Raw genomic sequence first — 19,854 nt, forward strand, 5'->3', positions numbered from 1 at the left:
AAATTGCCTCTTAAATGTCCCATGACTGGTGCTGTTACTATAGGTATTCTAAATACTTTTTATTATTTTGAATGTTTTAAAAAAGAAGTTTCAAAGTTTTATTTGTTCAAATTTTATAAAGAACCTTGTAAACAATTAATATTATTTGGTAATGACATGGTATAATGTTGCTGATTATAAGCTAGTTACACATATTATCGCGTACAGTGATCTTGTTTCTATCAAAGTTGATAAAATAAAGGGATTTTAACTATTTTGGTGTTTTTATTTATATTTGCATGGTAACCTTTATCCAATAATTTTGTGTTTAAATTTGGCCGCATCTCAAAATCTTTAAAAAACGTTTTTGCAATACGGCTACAACTCTAAATACCTGTCTTTCGGGCCTTGTGTCTTAAAATATATACATTTCTTTTAAAAAGTGGCGTGGTTATAAGGAGGGTTATATCTTTCCGAGTAAAAAAAGCTAAATTTTAAATTCATAGACCTAAAACTAAAGGAGTAAGATCCTATTAAACACCCTGAACTATACTCTCACAACTTTGAGACGCGATTTCTCGAAAAAACGGTTTTTTGAGATGTGGCAGTGTAGCAGACACACGGCGAGATATGACTGGTGGGAGCATACACAAAGCCGTTACGAGTGGTGGAAGACAGGGCCCACCTGTCTTCTTTTACCCAGAAGTGGGACACAATGTAGGCTACCAATTATAAAAGTAGACATAATGTATTTTGCGATGTCATCGTTCGTAGCTTTCCGGATTTATGTTGGACGTGAATATGTCAGTATTCTTGTTTATGCTTTTTAAGCCTTTTTTAAGAAGGTAATATAATTCACCAAAGTACCTATCTAACTACGTAAGTAGTAATAGTCACTAGATAATTTTGCTATGGTGGAATAATTACGTTTTCCAAAAATTACTGTTGAATCTTAAAACAGCACCATATGATACTTTCTCTCCACAGGTTACATCAGGCGGCCCAATTCCGAATGCCCGACCTGTGCGCAAGAGCTTGAAAGCGAAACCAAGGTCAGACGATGCGCATGATCATGCACATTGAGATTGAGATGTGAATGTGCTTTGCGGCTTTACGACTGTTTCTACTATATTTTCCTCTCTTTCGTTTAATTTATAAACGACGTTATTTAAGTTAATGTTATGTTATGACGCTACAATTAATTTGTGTGCGAAGGGAATCTGGTTCTGGTTGCCAAAACCGTTTGCCACATTATTTTAAAAACAATTCTAGTTAAAAAGGGTATTTTGAATATTATGAGAATAGATATTTTTGTGGCAGTAAAGCATTTTCATTTCATTTTCATTTCTCCTTGTCTGTATTTATTTATTAAGTAAAAATTGATTAAGTTTTATTAACGCATCGAAAAATGCTATAGATAATGTGACGACCACTCCTATTGTCACTGTTCTAATGCAGTCTAGTTATATAACCATGAAAATTTCAATTAAGTTTGTTTGCATGTGATTGCAATCTTTAAATGGGTGATTCTTGTCACGATGTTTCCGCTATATCTGGCAGAATCGTCCTTTTAATTGCTCTATAATCCAGATTCATCTGATCTACTTAATAGTTTTGGCATTCGTGTAAGAGGTTGTTAAAGTCGTGGAAGGTTTTAACGAGGTCAACTTTAAAAATCTAGGGTATCCTTTGACTTGGCAATCTATTTGATTTAAAAGATGGAGCACGGATGGAGGAGGCCAGATTGGGTTGGGGTATTATGACCAAATTAAAAACATATTAGACGATATACATATATCTATCTCGTGTCAGGTATAAAAAGAGCTGCATCGATAAGATTTAATTTTTGAATGATCCCGATCCTGACAAATGACAATAGTGTTTGCAGAGGTTTTAATAATTTTTAGTGTTCCGTACAAAACTTTGTTTACGGAACACTTATGGGATCACTTCGGTCTTGCAAATCAGTTAAATACGTTTTTCTCAGAGACCGTTTGACATAGATACCTAAAATTTGGAACAGTTATAGCAATTACCACCACTCATATTGTAAATAAGTCAAAACTGCTTATTTCTTATTAAAGGGGGAAAATTAGGGGGTTGAGAGGGGTAGGCTGAAACTTTTTTCATTTGTAAGAATCGTGTGGGGTATCATTAGAAAGCTTGCAAAAAATTGAGTCTATGGACTGATTTTGACTTCATTTTAGACCGCAATAGTTTCGTCAAAAAATGCATTTAAAGTTGCAAGTTTTCATACAAAAATTTTCACCTCTGTCCTGGCGATTTTCGCGAAAACTATAGCTAACAGGCAGCTGACCAGTCAATACCCAACTTAAAGAAGCATGGAGACGGCGGGAAAATTATCAGCTTAACTTTATCTTTATTAGTTTTTCAACTGCAGCTTGACCTTTGGTTGCTTAGGGCTAGCTAACTGATGCTTACACTGGTCAATTCATATTAGGCGAGAAACATCCTTAGTTAAAACTTTGGCATTGAAATTTATGACTTATGTCTTTGACACAAAGTTTAATTCTGCTTGCTTATTTTTGTGGGATATTTAATTTTATCTCAATAGCCTACTATAAGTATGAGAGAGATCTACAAAATACGACCTTATTATATTGCAAATAAGTTTCAATTTCGAACGGGCTTTCCAACCAATGGACTAGGCATCTCAAAAATCTGAAAAATTCAAATTAAGAATTCCGTTCTTGACTGTCGTTGTGTTTTTTTTTCCACAATAGGACACATAGAGTTAGTAAGGCGTATAGAGATAATAAAGTCATTTAATATTTATGAACAGCTTTGGCCTCATGTATAGATTTTATTGAGAGTATCTGATTCGTCGAAACAATATACACAATATTCCTTTTCATTAAGTACCATTAAATTTCTGTATTAATTGTATAATTATAATATCTATTAATTATATTCAGTACTTATGTATATTTTTGAACGGATCGGTGAGCAACAAGATTCAGGGCTATTAACCGCGAAAATAGAAGTTCGCAAATTGCGAGCATTTTTCTCTGTCACTCTAATTATGCCTTCATTGGAGTAAAAGAGAAAGATCCCCGCAAATTGCGAATTTCGTAGCCCCTCAGTCCTGTTACGAGAAAATAATTTTGGAAGACATTAATAGTATATGACAGTTAAATATCACAGTTTTTAGAAACAAAGGTAAAATTGACGAAATATTTAAAGTAAGCCGATCTTGTTTTTTAGCAGTTCTAAATAATATTAAAGTCTATATATATGGCATAGAACTAGAAACAAAATCAAATAAAAAATAATAATGAGTTCTAAATTCAAATTGAAGGAATATACATTTAAGGTATTATAGGCCAAGCGCGCACCACGATTTTAATTTTTGCGACACGATTTTAGAATCGCGCTGTAATACTTATATCGCAGAAAATTCACTGCGCGCACTGCGATGAAAAAGTCGACGATTTGTTCATTCTCAACATGGATTTCGTACCAGTCGCTTGTCATGAAACGTGTCTTTAATATGCGATTGCTGTATGACTTTGAGCATTTATAACACAAAGGTGATCCCCGTCTATTTCCATAATTAAATGGTCAACATCTAGCGTCTCATTTTGAGACTCCATTGGAGATGCAGGTGCCGAGATGTTGGGGTTTGGAGAGCGAAATGCCGACTGAGGTCCGGCCGGGGTGCGATTTTATTATCATAGTGCGCGCGGGGCCATACAACTCCGCATGCTGCAATTCACTTTGCGACAATCGCGGAAAAATGTGACAAATCACAATTTTAAAATCGCTGCAATTTTTTGTCGCATATGCGCGCACTAACATATAAACACATACGTTGCATTTCTGCGACAAAATTATCGCAGGACAAAAAATCGTGGTGCGCGCTTGGCCTTAAAGCTTGAACACGCCAAAACGTGGGCACACATTTTTGCTTATAAATTTTGCAAAGGGTGGTTAAATTTTATTTCTTTACTTAAATTAAAATCGCTATAGTATGAGGAACATATGATACCACAATAGTTGTCAATTGTATGATTCGTTTTCATGATAACGAGCTTTAAACAATAACGGAGCGAAATCACTTTGCACCAATAGCATTGGAAAAGTCGATTAGGCTAAGGAAACTTGTGAAAATGTTAATATATCGAGGATCGATTAGTTTTTGTGTTTTTGAAATGTTGCGGAGACGTCAATGAATGGAAAGACAACCAGAAAGCAGAAAAACACGAGATACAAATGAGAAAAAAAAAGAAACTAGGAACATACAGCGTTCTTACATAAAGACCGAAACCTAATTTTTCTTATGTTACAAAAAACGGACAAATATCTCAAATTTATGTACAAAAAGAGAAGTCAAGTTAGATTAAGAGCTAGCAAGAGCTTATCTGCTCCCAAAATAGTGGTGCTAAATGAAATTTGTATGCAAAATGTAGGATATTAAAACGTTTGATCATTTTTAACGTATTTGAGCGTGTTAGGTGTTAGACGATGGTTCTATAGAAATACATACTTCAAGCAATACACAAAATAAAAAGTTTGACTTCTATGAGTTGCTAATACATTCCCGAAGATTGCAAGATAAAAATAATGCTAAGTATCCCCATTATTTATGGTTGAGCCAGCTACTTGTGATTGCATCAAGCGATGCCGTTAATTGATTCGCATAAGGGACATTGACTATAGAAATATATGCAAGAAACATTTGCGAAAATGACCTAAACCTATTTTAAAGAAGCCACAGCTCACAGTTACTATTTTGGTAGCATTCATCGTGTTATCATTACACTATAACAGTGACGAAAGGGTATTAACATGATGGACATGCTGACAATGCCAAAAGGGTACTTTTGGGGGGATGGTAATAAATGAAGGCGGATGGCAATGGACTGGGCCCATATCAATGAATATTTGAAAAAGACACCTGTTAAAGTTATAAGTATTATCAACTTATCCGCAAATAACTCTGGCTTGGACTACTTAAACATACAGTAATCATGTCGTGCAAAGTGCCTGTGTCCTGGTCATCACGAAGTCTGTGACATGTCAAATCCTGAGGCTGAAATGATAGTCTAGTATATTAGCATGATAAACTATAATATTTTCAATTATATTCAATATATATTTCGCTCCATTAGACCTTTATTTTCTATTTATTTGTAATTTTATGTGCCCACGTTTTGGCGTGTTCAAGCTTTACTCTAAATTATTATAATACATCAAGCATTCGCGAGATGCTCGACTTCGGTATTCAAACACAAAGCAATAGTACAAGAATCTAACTAAATGCAAAGGCCGAAGGAGCGATTCGAAGATCCGAAGCGTCCGACAGACGCGCGCCTCCCGTAACTTTTCCAAGTATTTTTAAGTACAAGTGTCTAAGTCACAAGATCCAAAGGCTGAAGTCGCATTGGGCCGAAAGCCCGAAGCATCCAGGAGGTCAGTTCTAAACACAGGTAATTAATACAAGTGTCTAAATGCGAAGGCCGGAGGCCGAGCTCCGCGTAGGGCCGAAGGCCCGAAGCCTGCAAGATGCCAGTGGTTAAACACAGAACTGACAGCCTGGACGCTTCGGGCCTTCGGCCCTACGCGGAGCTCGGCCTTCGGCCTTCGCATTTAGATACTTAATACTATTGTTCTGTGTTTAAGTACTAACATCCTGGACGCTTCGGGCCTTCGGCCCTACGCGGAGCTCGGCCTTCGGCTTTCGCATTTAGACACTTGTACCATTGTTCTGTGTAAAAGCACTGACATCCTGGACGCTTCGGGCCTTCGGGCTACGCGGAGGTCGGCCTTTGGCCTTCACATTTAGACACTTGTACTATTGCTCTGTGCTAAATCGATGACATTTTGCTAAAGCTCGGCCTTCGGCCTTCGCACTTAGACACTTTGTACTATTGTTCTGTGTGTGTAGTTGAATACGGTATCCTAAAAACATGTTTGCCTGTTTTACCTCTGTAAAATGTAACGATGCGAGCGGTACGGCTACCATCAGTTTGGCATTGACATAAGCGCTACCGTGGGCGTGAACGTAATTTACTTTCTATGCATCTCGCTCGTACTGACATATTAGTGCGAAAGAGATATGCCTATAGGAAGTAAATTACGTTCACGATATCGTTTATGTCAATGCCAAACTGATGGTAGCCGTACGGAACACTAAATGCCTCGAGCTATCTCGGACTTGGCCCAATTATTTAATAGGTAATTGCCGGATACAATAATGTCAATTTACCTAGTTGTCGCTAGAATTCTTTGTCTACGTAATTTTGTTTCACTCTGTAGGTAGTTTAGGTTCGTTCTTTCTTAACTCTGCAATTGCCATCGGGTTCATCCATGATTCAAACCCTTTAAATTTTTTTAAAATAAATAACTGTTGGTCTTTGTAAAGGGACTTCGCAAAAACATTCCATTTTTATTTTATCTTATGAATGAAATAATGAAAAGTACGTTATTGGATTAATTCAGGCGTGTACCAAGTTAATCACGAATAAAAAAGTGTAAGATAACTGACACGCATTAGTTAGTTAGGTTTAACGCTCTCCTTTTGTTCGGCCGCCCGCTGCCGAAGGCCACGTCTGCCATCGATTGATAGTGGAAGTAATTGGACCGATCGTGGCACTACTTCACTGTCTACTAGACGTTTAAATAGACTATTCGTAGATCACGATCGTTCGCGTGTACTAGCCGTTATCTAGATCAATATAAAATACCCGACTTGTCCGCTGAATCGTATACGCGTATAAATTATCCGCGACTGACCACTTTATGTTTATTTAAGATTAAGATAAACTATGATTATTTTACCTGATCCAGTATCGTCGTCGTAATATTCATCGTCGTAGTCGAGGACAGCGTGCAGCTGTGTTTTGCCACCGGATCCTCCAGTTTCCACTTTAGTGAAACCGGGAGGACGGTCGGAGGGAGTCTGGTCACTGCTGCTGCCACTGCCGCCTTTTGTTCCAGGGTTTATGTGCTGTCGAGGTTGCAATGGCGCTGGAGTTGAAATAGGTCCATTAACAAAGTTGAAATTATTCACATTCTGGTTCGAGGGACCCTCGAACCTTCGACTAGATGTTGGACTCGGTGATGTCGCTGGTGGATAAGGCGCATCCGAGTAGCCTGGATTATAAAGCGGCCTCTGACCACTTTTCTGGTTTATTCTCCTTTGCTCGTAATCGTAGTCTCCTGTCGGATCGTGGACATACTGCCCCGTGTTATCGTACTGAGGATTCACTTCTTGTACTCGTTGGTTTTCTATTTGTATGTCTAACCTACTGTTTTGTTGATATATTTGGGTATGAAGCTGTCCCGCGTAGGGGTTTTGCGGAACTTCTTCGTGACGAGGATAATGTGTGAACTGGTTGGGAGGAGGGAGGTAGGCGGTGCCAGCACGTTTCCGGATTTTAGACCTTCGTTGCTGTTGGTTCACTGGTGGAGCGAAAGGCTCATTGCCAGGTGCTAGAGGGTCACTGTCAGGCTGGTAGTCCTTTGGAGAGTACAGAAGGTCGTCTAGACCGAGCCTCAAGGGGCCAGGCACTGGGGACGTATCAACAAGGGCCGGTGTGGCCGCTGCGACCGACGCCAGCGTAAAATTCGCCAACGCCATTCTCAGTAATGCGGCATTGGCGTGAAATGTCAACTTGCTAAGTCAATATAATGTACGTTCGAGGCGCTATTACGGCCGCGGTTGCATAATGCCGTGAGAGGTTTGGAGGCGTCTAGGCGCGCGGCCGTCTTCGCATAGTCAGAGCACAGACTGATATCCCCGCCGCACTATGTTACTATGTATCACATGCCCCGAAAAGTTTGGCGCGTTATCTGAAACAATCGAAATCACGTTTATCACATTTATTACATGAATTACTTAGCAAGTCTCAAAGTGTCATAAACAAAAGAAAATTTACGACCTAATCGCTTTAGAGCGACGCTTTGAATCAGTTTCTGTACTCGTCAAGCGTTTTATGGCCGGATTTCCCCTCATTTTGTTGTAGGTATCCTTGCTACTTTACAAATGGCATTTGGTTCGAAATGCGAGAATCGTGATGCCATTCGATGATCTTCGCGAACGGTTTTGGTACCGAAACTAGGGAAACCCCAATCCAAATATGTTGAACGATCTGACTCGTAGACAAAAGATGTAATATGATCACAAAAGACTATTCGATTATACAATAGCATGAATACAAAATAGGCATTTTGCTGTTAGCGAATAACAATACGATCGATAACCATAATTATTGTATTAAATTTGTCTTTTGTTTATGTGCGCTGTCTTTTGAAACACCTATTGAATTATTATTATGTTTCCATGGATATCTATCGTAATTTGGATTTATTTATGATACATTGTAAGCGCCACGGGAAGTAGTAAATTGCCGTTGCAACACCAAGATTTAACGTTACACAGATTGTGATCGTTTAGGTAAAGTGGATGCTAACTACCTATGAAGAAAATATGTTAGTGATAGTAACAATTTGTTTTAAAAGGAGTTTACTATCTAAATACAATAAAAAGATGTTAGGTATAAGTACAGGAATTTCAAACACAACATGATCTTCAAGTTTTTTTACACTATCTTAGGTCCAAAATCTGCATAGTACATAGTTATGTTAGATAAGGTGCTACTAAAATATATTGAGTACTTAATTCGTTTTGTTTTTAATACATACAAATAGTAAGGCGTTTTTGACAATTCATAGCAGAAGTAGCTTATTAGGTTAGTAGAAAAAAAATAAGTTACGGATCTTATAAAAAGAAAAATATTTTGCTAGCAAAATCATAATTAATTTCCCAACACGAATTCTAACAGGTTTTTATATGCCCCAAATATCGGAGGAATGTTGATTGAAGTGTTTTGTGACTCATTCGTAATAAGAACATTAAGTCATAATTAAGTAATATGACGTTTCGTTTCCTTTTCAACAAGGATTTGGACTTCAATTACCAACCTACTCTTCGTTAATTTCGTCAGTTATAGACGTGCGAAGTAGTCCATTATTGTGAACATTAATTAAATAACTTATTGCACCAGTTGTATTCTATATTATATTTTATTATACTTCATTATAGTCACAGCACGATTTAGTATTTCAAGAATGGTCCAAAATAATTAATATAATAATAGGATGACCGATGATGCCATTTCTGAAGTGACTACAGCTTCCGTGTGATCTTGAATGACGAATTCGGGTGGAGCACGATTTCACAAAACTATAAATTTGGACCAATTAATACGAGTTAGGTATCACCATAGAGAAAAAATACATAGAGTGCTCACTCCATAAGTAGGTACATCAGTTTTAGTACCAAAACGACTATTATTTTCGTAGTCGCCATCTAGCATCGAGTAGCGGAATTATCAGTACCTACGCTACTTGACAATAGATGTTCTGACGACCGAAAAGTCTAACGCTCAACAATTTTTAACTAATAATATATTATAACCGGATTAACCGGAACTCTATTATCAACTCCTTCTGTTTTTAATATTAGTTGTAAATTGTTGTTCAATACAATTTTCGTGAATCGCGACACTAGAGCATTCTAGTATCAAGTAGCGGTACTGATAATTCCGCTAATATCGATTAGACCGCTAGGTGTCGACTGCGAAAATAATAGTCGTTTTGGCATCAACACTGATGTATGGAGTGAGCATTCTCTTCTTACTATATTTCTCTATGGTATCATCTTCTCGATTACTTGTGATACGGTATACTTAATTGCCTTACGAATTATATTTACTTTGATTGCGATAATTGACACTTTTCATAGGGCCACACTGGGATTATCGTGATAAATAACGGCGTTTCCCGTTAGTGTCACCCCGGCATTATTGGGTACCTACTACCTACTTGACGTATGTGCTTAAATATCCATCTTTGATCAAAGTATCTTTGTGTCCGTCCTACGAATTTAGACAATTTTAATTGTACAAAAATATTTATTCTTAAGGGGAACATTTTGCTGTTACTCGAAATTTATCTTCTCTTCTCGCATCGCATCGCTTCTTTCTTCGGGCATCTTGGGCCCGTTTCTCAATATTTAGCTTGTAACTTGTAATACAAGCGGATGTCACTTTTTGACAGTTTTTGCTAGAAAAGGACTTCCACTTGTATTACAAGTTACAAGCATTTGAGCAACAGGCCCCTTAAGTCACACGAACCTCGAAGTTACTCCCATACAATCGAAGTTCGCTCTCATTATAAAAGGCTTTTCCAAAAACGCTTACACAAAAATTAAGTAGTTCTATTTGAAAGCTACCTATCAGTTTAAAAAGGTACCTACTACACGAAATTTTGATTATAATTGGATGCTAAAATGTATAGAAAAAAGTTGGCAACTTTTTTCACTACATGCCTTCAAAAGTAGCTAATCTCGGCACCTAAGTTGCTGCGGTGGGAACACTTATTTTCGGTACCGCTAGCCCTCGTAGCTATCGCCGAAGATCATCAGGATCACGACACTCGCGCACGCCTCCGTGGGAAACCCAATGACGGTGCAGTGAGTTGCAATTCACACTACGATATTAATGGTACGCTTTCTGAACTAGTGATTAATAGAGCCAAGAATAGGCTACTTTCCTACTAGTCAAATCAGCTTCTTTTTACAACTGTCAAAAGTATGTTTGATTCTAACAATAAAAACCGGTCAAGAGCATGTCATAAGCATGTCCTTCTTAAATATGTAGGTCTTGTTCCAAAAGTGGAGTATACCTTTCCACCAATTTGTAACAAACTAATGACAATAAACTGAATGTTCAATAACTGTTCGATTCAATAACAATGTAAGCAACTGCATGGGAATCTCGATAATTTGCTCATGTAGAAAGAAGCAACGGTTACGAAATGACAAATCTGTTTCATTTGTCATAAGACTCTTAAGTAGGGAATAGTGATTTATCCGTGTATTACGTTGCTACGTTATTCTCACGTGAACATCATTAATACGGTTACAACTAGTGCTTGGGAAAAGAATAAGCCATTGAAAACTTAACTGGCAAAGTTGTAAGTGAGTTTAAACTATATCCAATAAAGTTAAGTAGGTACCTATTCCTAACTATACCTATATCGATAAATTTTCAGTGGCTTAACTAGCTGATTTGGTATCAACTGTGGTATTTTCAAATCATCTTTTTAACTAGACCATTTTGCTACCCAAATGCGCATCGGATACATTCTTGTCCGAGTATTTATTCTCTTAAATACGGGGCAACAAACGTTTTAGATGGCGGCCTCAACTATTTAAGGAAATGATACTAATCGACACGCGTCACAAATTTTCACACGGTTCTATTAAAACATTAAACAAACAGTAAACTGTTTTTTCTCCTTTTGAGGGGTGTGATTTATCGCTAGCTACATATGTTGAGTGTGGTCATTTTCGCCTGTCAATTTTAGCAGTTTTATCATCGACTTGTTGTGAGCATTAACTGCCAAAAGTTCGTTATTAGTCAGTTTTAAGTTTTACATTTAATTTCTGTTAGCAGTTATCGACGTTCCTATTAACTACTATACAATTTTTATTTTTTTGATTGAGTTCCTTGACCTCTACTTATCGACCAAAGAAATTCCATGACATGCGCTAGAAATGTTTTAAACTACTCGCATAGTAATACTGAATTTTTTTTTAGAAATAAATGTACACAGAGCACTGTTTCCGTCGGTCAACAATAGCTTTATAAACCCCAATTCATCATTCTACATCAGGTTTAAATGTCAGTGTTCAAATATATTTTCGTATATGTGTCAATGGATTGTATATAATTTTAATACATTACGCGTAGCAAAGTCTTTGCCGTGTTGACATAAACAGGTAAGTACTCAAGATACTTAAATAAACTTCAGAAAGACTCGCCAGCATATGTACTGGGAAGTTGTCTTTTAACGCGTTTTAAGTTAATAAGGAAATTGTAAAAAAGTCTGCCTTCAAACGCATTTGTATGATTAAAAAAAAAACAAACAACAGTGACTTAACACAATCAAGCTATAATTGCGAGGTTTGGTGTAAAGTTGTTGGATATTTTAGTATTAAGTATAGCTGTAAACGCGTAGATGTCATTAATATAAGTACAAGCTGCAAATTATTTACCGGGTTGTCATTAAATCACTTAATCGTATGTCGTTAACGTGGAAAAACTACAAATTAAACATTAATTAATTAACAGCTGCGAAATTCATCGCACGTTAACTCTACATTATCGAAAATTATTTTTCGATGCCTTAATTAATTATCTAATTAGAAGTACATTGAATTCTATATATTTTATCTTTGGTTTAAAATCAATACAACTTATTTTGTTCAAGCTCTTTTTTCTAATCCAAAATACATTTTATGTACCTAACTCAATATGAAATAAGACAGAGGTTAGTAGCTTAGGCATTCGAAGAGTAATTTTTGTATCTCGGATATAAAAACAGAGTTTATCGCAAAAGAACAAAGCACTGCAAAATAGTAAGAGTTAACTGGGTACATATGTATAGTTACTTGATTACGAACATTGGAAAGCACACGGTCTAAAACCAGTGCGTCCACAATTCGACCTTGTCACTACAATTCGAGCAGTTCGTTGGAATGTAACCGTGACCGTGGTTGTGTAATAATTGGAAGATTTTATTGGGTACAATATAGGAAAACTCTTTCGAACATTGATGAATCAATTATGTTCTTGGAAAAGCGGAACTAAATAGACAAGGATAAACTTAGGTAATAGTACCTAATATGCTTTGTGCAGATTACCTATGTTTAAAGGTAAAAAGGTATGTACATTTAAATCCCTATTTGTAATATTAACGTGACCGTATTCGTGCTTACTTCCAATTAATCTCGACTCGAATAACATAAAATGTTTTCGTGAAAAAAGTGCAGTAATCAACTAATCACTTAGGTAAATATTTATTTCAAAACCAAAATTCAGCACCCACGTACCAAATGGTACTAACAGAAATGCCACTTGTCGTCTAATGTAAGTATATCAACATTTTAACCGTCAAAAATTTACCTAAACTAGATAACATATGACGATGGTATCGTCTTGGGTCGTCCCATTCGCTTTTCGTCAAGTTCTTAAAATTAGTCCTATTCTGCTTTCGTCACTCATTCTACATTCATTACAATCGTCGGTGGCTTTCAATGTAGAATGAGTGACGAAAGCAGAATAGGCCTAATTTAAGAACTTGACGAAAAACGAATGGGACGACCCAAGACGATACCATGACGATATAGAAGGCAAAATGGTTGTCATCTGAATTACGGCGCGATTCGGGAAATAAATTAGAGATTCAATAGATATGAAATAGTAAAGATAATAATAAGTTAAGTATGACATATTAAACTGTTGCAATAACTTGTGATAAGGATCTCGGTAAACCATTAGCAACAACCATGTCTACCACCTGTCTAGTGCAATCCTTTGTTAATCAGACCATTAAATATGGTACTGAAACTCATTTATTATATGATAAGTGTTATAAAATGAATATAAAACTAAAAGTAACAACAATTAAAATAACTTCTTCTTGAATAATAATCGAAAAATTTTTTTTGGGGAAACTACAAATATAATCGGAATATTTTGCATATTTTACGAGCTAAGTATTCCATATTTGAAGACCTACTGATGATACCTACGAGATGGATATAAGTATTAAGTACAGATAGTATTACCTACAGCTATGCCAACAGCGCATACTGTCATATTTCGGACACACAGTGCGCAGAGGCGACGAAACTTTGGAAAAACTGATTGTGATTGGACACACCGAAGGCAGGAGATCGCGCGGTCGTTCACCAATAAGATGGACCGATCAAGTTAAAGACTCGTCATCCTCTGCTTTCTACACGGTCGTCAGAGACGCGTTGGACAGAAACCGGTGGAGACAGATCATCCACTCCAGATGCAACCCTGATTGATACTGACCACAATCCTCAGACATGAGGGACCGACCAAAGAGAGAGAGTATTACATACAGTTACAGTCTCAGAAAAAGTATAATACAGAGAAGTTAATACATATACTTAACATTATTTGATTGTTAGTAAATGTCTACTGTTGCTAAAGAGTCTACTTTGTTCATTTCAACTGGAGTAAATGAAAACCCAACCCTTGCAGTAAACGAATGGAGGCCACCTTGAAATACAAAGTGCATTGGCATTTAAATCAATAATTTGCTTTCCAATTAACCACCCGTGACTCCCGTGAGTTACTTTCCTCATATTATATCAGATATTAAGATCAACATTTCACAAAATGGCAATACGCAGATGTCAACGACTTGACAAGGCTACCCGGAAAAGCGTAGTCGTGTACACAGAGCAACGCAATGATCTGAAAACTTTTAGCCCTATTACTATATTAATAAAGTCGAAAATGCCTATGATTGTTGCTGAGTGTACGCTGCAAGTATACCGAAACTGGTCTTTATTGCTAAGGTCGGGGTATAAAATGTGGCAGTATGTCACACAGTATGTAAAAAAATGACATTCTAGTCTTTGTGTCAGGTCAATCGTTAATGATTATGAACATATAAACTTCACGTGGGTTTAATTAGACATACCTAATTAATTAGGTGTCGGCAGTTGACCACGACACTCTGCAAAGAGTATAACGACTGAGAAGAAGAATGTAATTAGGTAGGCGATAGTAATAGGCAATAATTTCCTTTTTTGTAATGCTGCTTGTATTTGCTTGTGAATATGTTTGATATTAGGTACTCTAATTAATTAAATATACTTATTTAAGGTATTTATTGAATTATGCAAAAACTAACATGACAATAAAAACATGGTGTTAACATTAGCGTAATATATTGTATAATGAATAAACTATCTGACTGATCTACAATTTACCAAGGTAATGCCAATAATCTACATATAGACACATTCAGATTACTTACCTACCTACCTATTTGAATATGATATAATTATTCGAAATCCAACTTGGCTAGTAAGTACATTTACTTTACGGAAACGGCGTCTATCGGCCCGATTTAGGAAATGAATTAGAGATGCACTAGATATGAAATAGTAAAGATATGTGACGTTCCTCGGAAAGAGGTACCTTATGGCGGCCGCAAAATATTGGAGCGGCGTTAATAATAGCGTAAGCGCCAACTGCCATAAGGTACCTTTTGCTACGGAACGTCACATATCTTTACTATTTCATATCTAGTGCATCTCTAATTAATTTCCCGAATCGCGCCGTATGCCATATTAAGTACTTATGGCTGGATGGGAGTTGTGTTTTAGAGGTTCCGGGGCAAACGGAACGGGGCAGAACACCCGATACCCAGGTGGTCGTCTGGTTTTTGGCTACAGTTGAGGCATACAAAATCAAACTTTATGATAGGTATCTTACGTTTTCAATATCAGATGCAACTCACGCAACAATAAAGTGGGATTAGATTATAAAACTTTAAACTCTCGCGTTTTGTACACATATTTAATTACACAAACGGGTCTACCGCGATATAATTTCATTGTTTTTACCTTTAATTCCGACGTTTCAGCTGAGTTGCTGATGAAATTATATCGCGGTAGACCCGTTTGTGTAATTAAATATAGATTATAAAACTCGAGTTTCAGAAGCCTTTGCCTGTTGAAAATGTACATGTTGGTCGTCATTTTACTAGCCTGTCTAAGTACCTAGTATAAAAATCCTTGCACGTATTTGCTCTACCTGACAATGTGGTGATCAAAGAGCACAATAGAATTACAGAATCTTGTTGAATTGAATTAATACATTATTAATCTTAATTGCTATACGTTGATACTGTGATTATGTCGTCTTTGACTGGACTTGTTATGGTATTTTACAACATGCATTGAAAAAAAAAATCATGCGCTATCTTTTGTATGTATATATGTGTAATTAATGAAATCAAATTAAATTTCACATTAAAAAATAATCTAAATAGCAGGCGTGACGTTGGGCTTTACTAAGTAGGTACCTAGTACAGTCAGCAACAGAGCTATGAATACAGGCAAAGTGCCAAACATATGTATACACGACCTTAATGTACAGGCAATAAAGTACTGTATTCATATTTTTGACACTTTGCCTGTATTCATAGCTCTGTTGTTGACTGTACTTACCTACTCGTACTTAATTACAAATTGATGATGGTACTGCCATTAAATCGTGCCACTTATCGGACAAATTTTTAATAAATTGATAAAATAAGTACCCAAATATTTACGTAAACTGAAATAGATAACATTCGATTCTGTTTTTTCCATTTTGTCTAGGGGATCCTAAGAAAAGGGACCTAGCCATTCAGTGGCCGAGGACAGATATAAACTAGCTCAACAATGAAAAACTAAACGGAAAAAAACGGACGAACGGGGGAACGGAGAAAGCTTTGTATATAAATTACCAGGAAAATCCACGAGAAGTTTACCTAAGAAATCCAAATTATTTTAATTTTTAAGGCACCAAAGTAGGAAAAAGAAAAACTTAACATCAAGCCATCCCCGTTGGATATTTGTAGATAAAAAAAATCCAAAAAATGGGTAAAAATTACCGAGAATACAGGATTTTTTGTATGTACAAGACAGGTTATGTAGTTGCGTTATGTCATTGACTAAGCCTGACCATAACTAAGAGCCTTTGCGTAAATATTGGCGACACAGCTTCAAGGTTGTTCCAATTCGTCCGTTGTCTGAATAAATCTAAATAAACGTTATTATACAGACAGATAAATAAATTATTTTCTGGAATAAATATGGAGAACAAAATGGTCAAAAGAACAATAAAAAAAGTTTTCTAATTTTTAAGATGATTAAATTGCAAAGTTTGTTGTTAGTTTAAACGTTTGACACCAAAAATCGGCGATTATGCAGGATATAAAATTAAAGCTTACCTACTAACTAATCATACCCGGTTCGGTTCACATTAATCGCAAATAGTATAGGCTTTACTTTAGTGTTATACTTATTATAACGTATTACCTGTATTGTCCTCGTTTACGCCTTCACGCAATTGTAAAAACCTTATTTATTTACATTTACTTATTAACTGAACTAACAAGTTCACCGTTGGCCGTCAACTCCAATGAAATCACATTTGAATATTTTTATCCACGTTCCGTTTACGAAATGTTCGTTTTGGCGGGCTTATTTTTTTAAAATCCGGTCCTAACACGTGCACTAACGCGGCCGGTCTCGCGGGTACTGAGTCCGAAATGTACCTTTTACTCTGCGGACCTGAGCTGGTCGTGTCACTTTATGTCACTGGCTGGTCAGAGTATTGAGCACTTTTTAATAAGCTTCCGATGATGAATGCGTTCCGGATCGTATTTACGATTTTCAACGGTTCACTGGTACAGCACACGGAAACTGTAGCGGATAAAATTGAATCTATGTGTCATTGTCAGAGCTCGGATAGGGTGAGCTATTTGCCTTGAAAATGACATAAGACATGTCAAATTATAAGGCAAATAGCTCACCCTATCCGAGCTCTGGTCATTGTCATTCGAATCATCCGGGAAGAATGATGCCGGTTCTACTGCTCCAAGAATTAGTTGCAGTGTTGAGTTGTTGACGCTTTAGCCCACCTCGAATTTGCTCTTTTACCTGCCACTTACCTCACGATCTGATACCTTATGATGTATAATGATGAGGAGTTATAACCTCTGGATATTTCACATGCATTGTGAGTTTGTAGGTATATACAATACACCAGAGGCCAGACAAGACACCGTCACGTTCACGTATTGTAAATTACCCAAATAGGTTTTCGATAGAATTATAATGGAAGTTAATACTAACAGAATGACAATACAATTCGCATTAAAGCAAAACCTGATCGACTAAAAAATGCGAATGACTTAAATAATTATCTGTTGAATAGGTACTATTATTAATTAAAATGCAGTTTACTATTTTTAAAACTAATAAGCTTGAGTTCAGAGAAATCAGAACGTATGCATTATCATTTTTGACTTACGCAAATAACTATGACCACATATAACACTAAAGTCACGAAACTCTCGGAATTTTACACATAGGTAGCGATATAGTTTCATTATTTTTACCATCCATTCGGCTTTTCAGCTGGGTTGCACCAGCTGTGGTCACGGATTACTGACGTCCCAGCAGAATGTCATCGGAGGTATTTATACAAGTAAACTACCCGAAATTTGTTTATAAAAATGTTTGGGGTATATATATCTGTAAACATATGAATGGCTTCATATTCAGGCTTTTTCATTTCATGTTGTGACACACTGAACATGTCGGGAATAAAGTTAGTGGTTGGAAACGCTATAAAGAAATTAAATATGGTACCCGTTTATGTTTAACGTTTATTTTTTCTTTCAAAATTTCTAATGTGTACCATCAGTACCATACTATACTTAGAAATAATGTATTAACTGTACCGACTGGCCTGACGAGACATGCTTATCATCAATGTCAACATCTACTCTTCTTTCATTACAATAAAGTTAAGCTCTCAGTACTTAATATGCTCAATGAAACTAAGAAGACAACTCTGTTTAAAAAAAAAGAACAAGACCGTGTAACGACTTTAGACACGCTAATATAACTCATTTAAATAGGCGTAATATGGCCAATTGGCCATATTGGATAGGGTTATCACTAAAAGTTGACAGTGCTTACTTACGAAAATGCCTTAAGATGAAAGTGGACGACTGGCTAGAAATCGCCTTTTCATACAAATGTAGTTCTCATTTTCCTCTCTGGATATTAACATAATTGAGAATATTTTGACACATTTGGTATACATAGGTATATCAACCAAAACTGGAGCATTTAAAATTTTGTATTTATTTCTAAGAGATCATCAATTCAGTAGTTAAACAGAATATTTAAGTATACAGTTATCATATACTAATTAGCACCAAATTGATAATTCACCATGCCAAAGGGGCCCAATTACTTAGATATATTTTAATTTTATCTTATTTTATTTAGTATTAGTTTTTAGTTTTAATTTAGTTTTATTTTATAGATAAGTTAGTTTATTTTCATTTTTAATATTTGTATCTACCTTATCAATAAACTTACTCGATCTTACTTGCTACTAGAGTCTGGCTACTGAAATTTTACCTAAATGTTCGGCGGGAAATTCAAAAAATCTTCGGCTGGTCACACTTTGTGTAGTAGGAATTATAGTTTGGATACTAGAAAATATTTTTGATTTTCTGTGCACACGTAAGGTATCTAAGGATATAAGTTAAATATACGTTGACGTGCACTCAAAGTCAGCTCACATAATTTCTACCACTATGTAAAGAACAGTCAACGATAAACACATATGTTAACACTTTCTCACCATATACCATTGTAACAATGGCGATAAATGAAATGTAGTGTAAATAAGACCTAGCTCGATAATACCGTAATCTTAAGCCATCACCAAAAAAAATACTATGCCAAATAGTACTATGCCAAATATGTTAAATGCTAAGTATCAAAATATTTATAGAGCACCAACCTCCTGATTTGTTTACATTTGTTTAGGAGTTGTAAACATTGCAGTTTTTCGTTATACAACGCTACACGTCGACTTCGCACATTGTCGTTATTATTTACGAGCTTCAATAATAGTTTGCGAACCTCACTCAGGATAGACATTACTAATATTATTTAAAATAAACCCATTATAAACCGCAACTATCCGCAAACAATTTGAATGAATGACATAAATTGACAACTGACTTTTAGCTTTTTTTTAAATCATAGACAATTGGTGATACAACAACGAAATATCTGTCAACAATTTTTGGCTAGCCAGACTCTAGTCGGCGGGATCGAGAGTTATTTATTAGCACGAAAATAAATCTGGCTCGTTTAAAAGTTCCTGTGGTTGCGGAGCCGGAGAAGCAATTTCTGGCCGATATATTGAATAGAATCTAAAT

The 19,854-nt window shown here is 36.1% G+C and overlaps 2 protein-coding genes across 3 annotated transcripts in view; both read right to left on the minus strand.

Moving 5' to 3' along the window:
• The window catches only part of LOC134672872 (cuticle protein 1-like), a 195,652-nt gene extending 193,107 nt beyond the window's left edge, over positions 1-2,545 (minus strand). Inside the window, exon 1 of the mRNA XM_063530821.1 lies at positions 2,540-2,545. The gene's annotated coding sequence lies outside the window, so the exon portion shown is untranslated. The remainder of the gene's footprint in view (positions 1-2,539) is intronic.
• Positions 1-17,227, minus strand: part of LOC134672391 (protein spaetzle 3) — a 48,212-nt gene extending 30,985 nt beyond the window's left edge. For both annotated transcript variants that reach the window (XM_063530270.1, XM_063530269.1), the window contains exons 1-2: positions 16,922-17,227; positions 6,781-7,794 (exon numbers count right to left, since the gene is read on the minus strand). In XM_063530270.1, coding sequence (XP_063386340.1) covers positions 6,781-7,582 — 802 coding nt within the window. In that variant the 5' untranslated portion in view covers positions 7,583-7,794; positions 16,922-17,227. The remainder of the gene's footprint in view (positions 1-6,780; positions 7,795-16,921) is intronic.
• Positions 17,228-19,854: the final 2,627 nt, after the last annotated feature.

The sequence above is a fragment of the Cydia fagiglandana genome, chromosome 17 (assembly GCF_963556715.1).
Source record: "Cydia fagiglandana chromosome 17, ilCydFagi1.1, whole genome shotgun sequence".
NCBI classification, from domain to species: domain Eukaryota; kingdom Metazoa; phylum Arthropoda; class Insecta; order Lepidoptera; family Tortricidae; genus Cydia; species Cydia fagiglandana.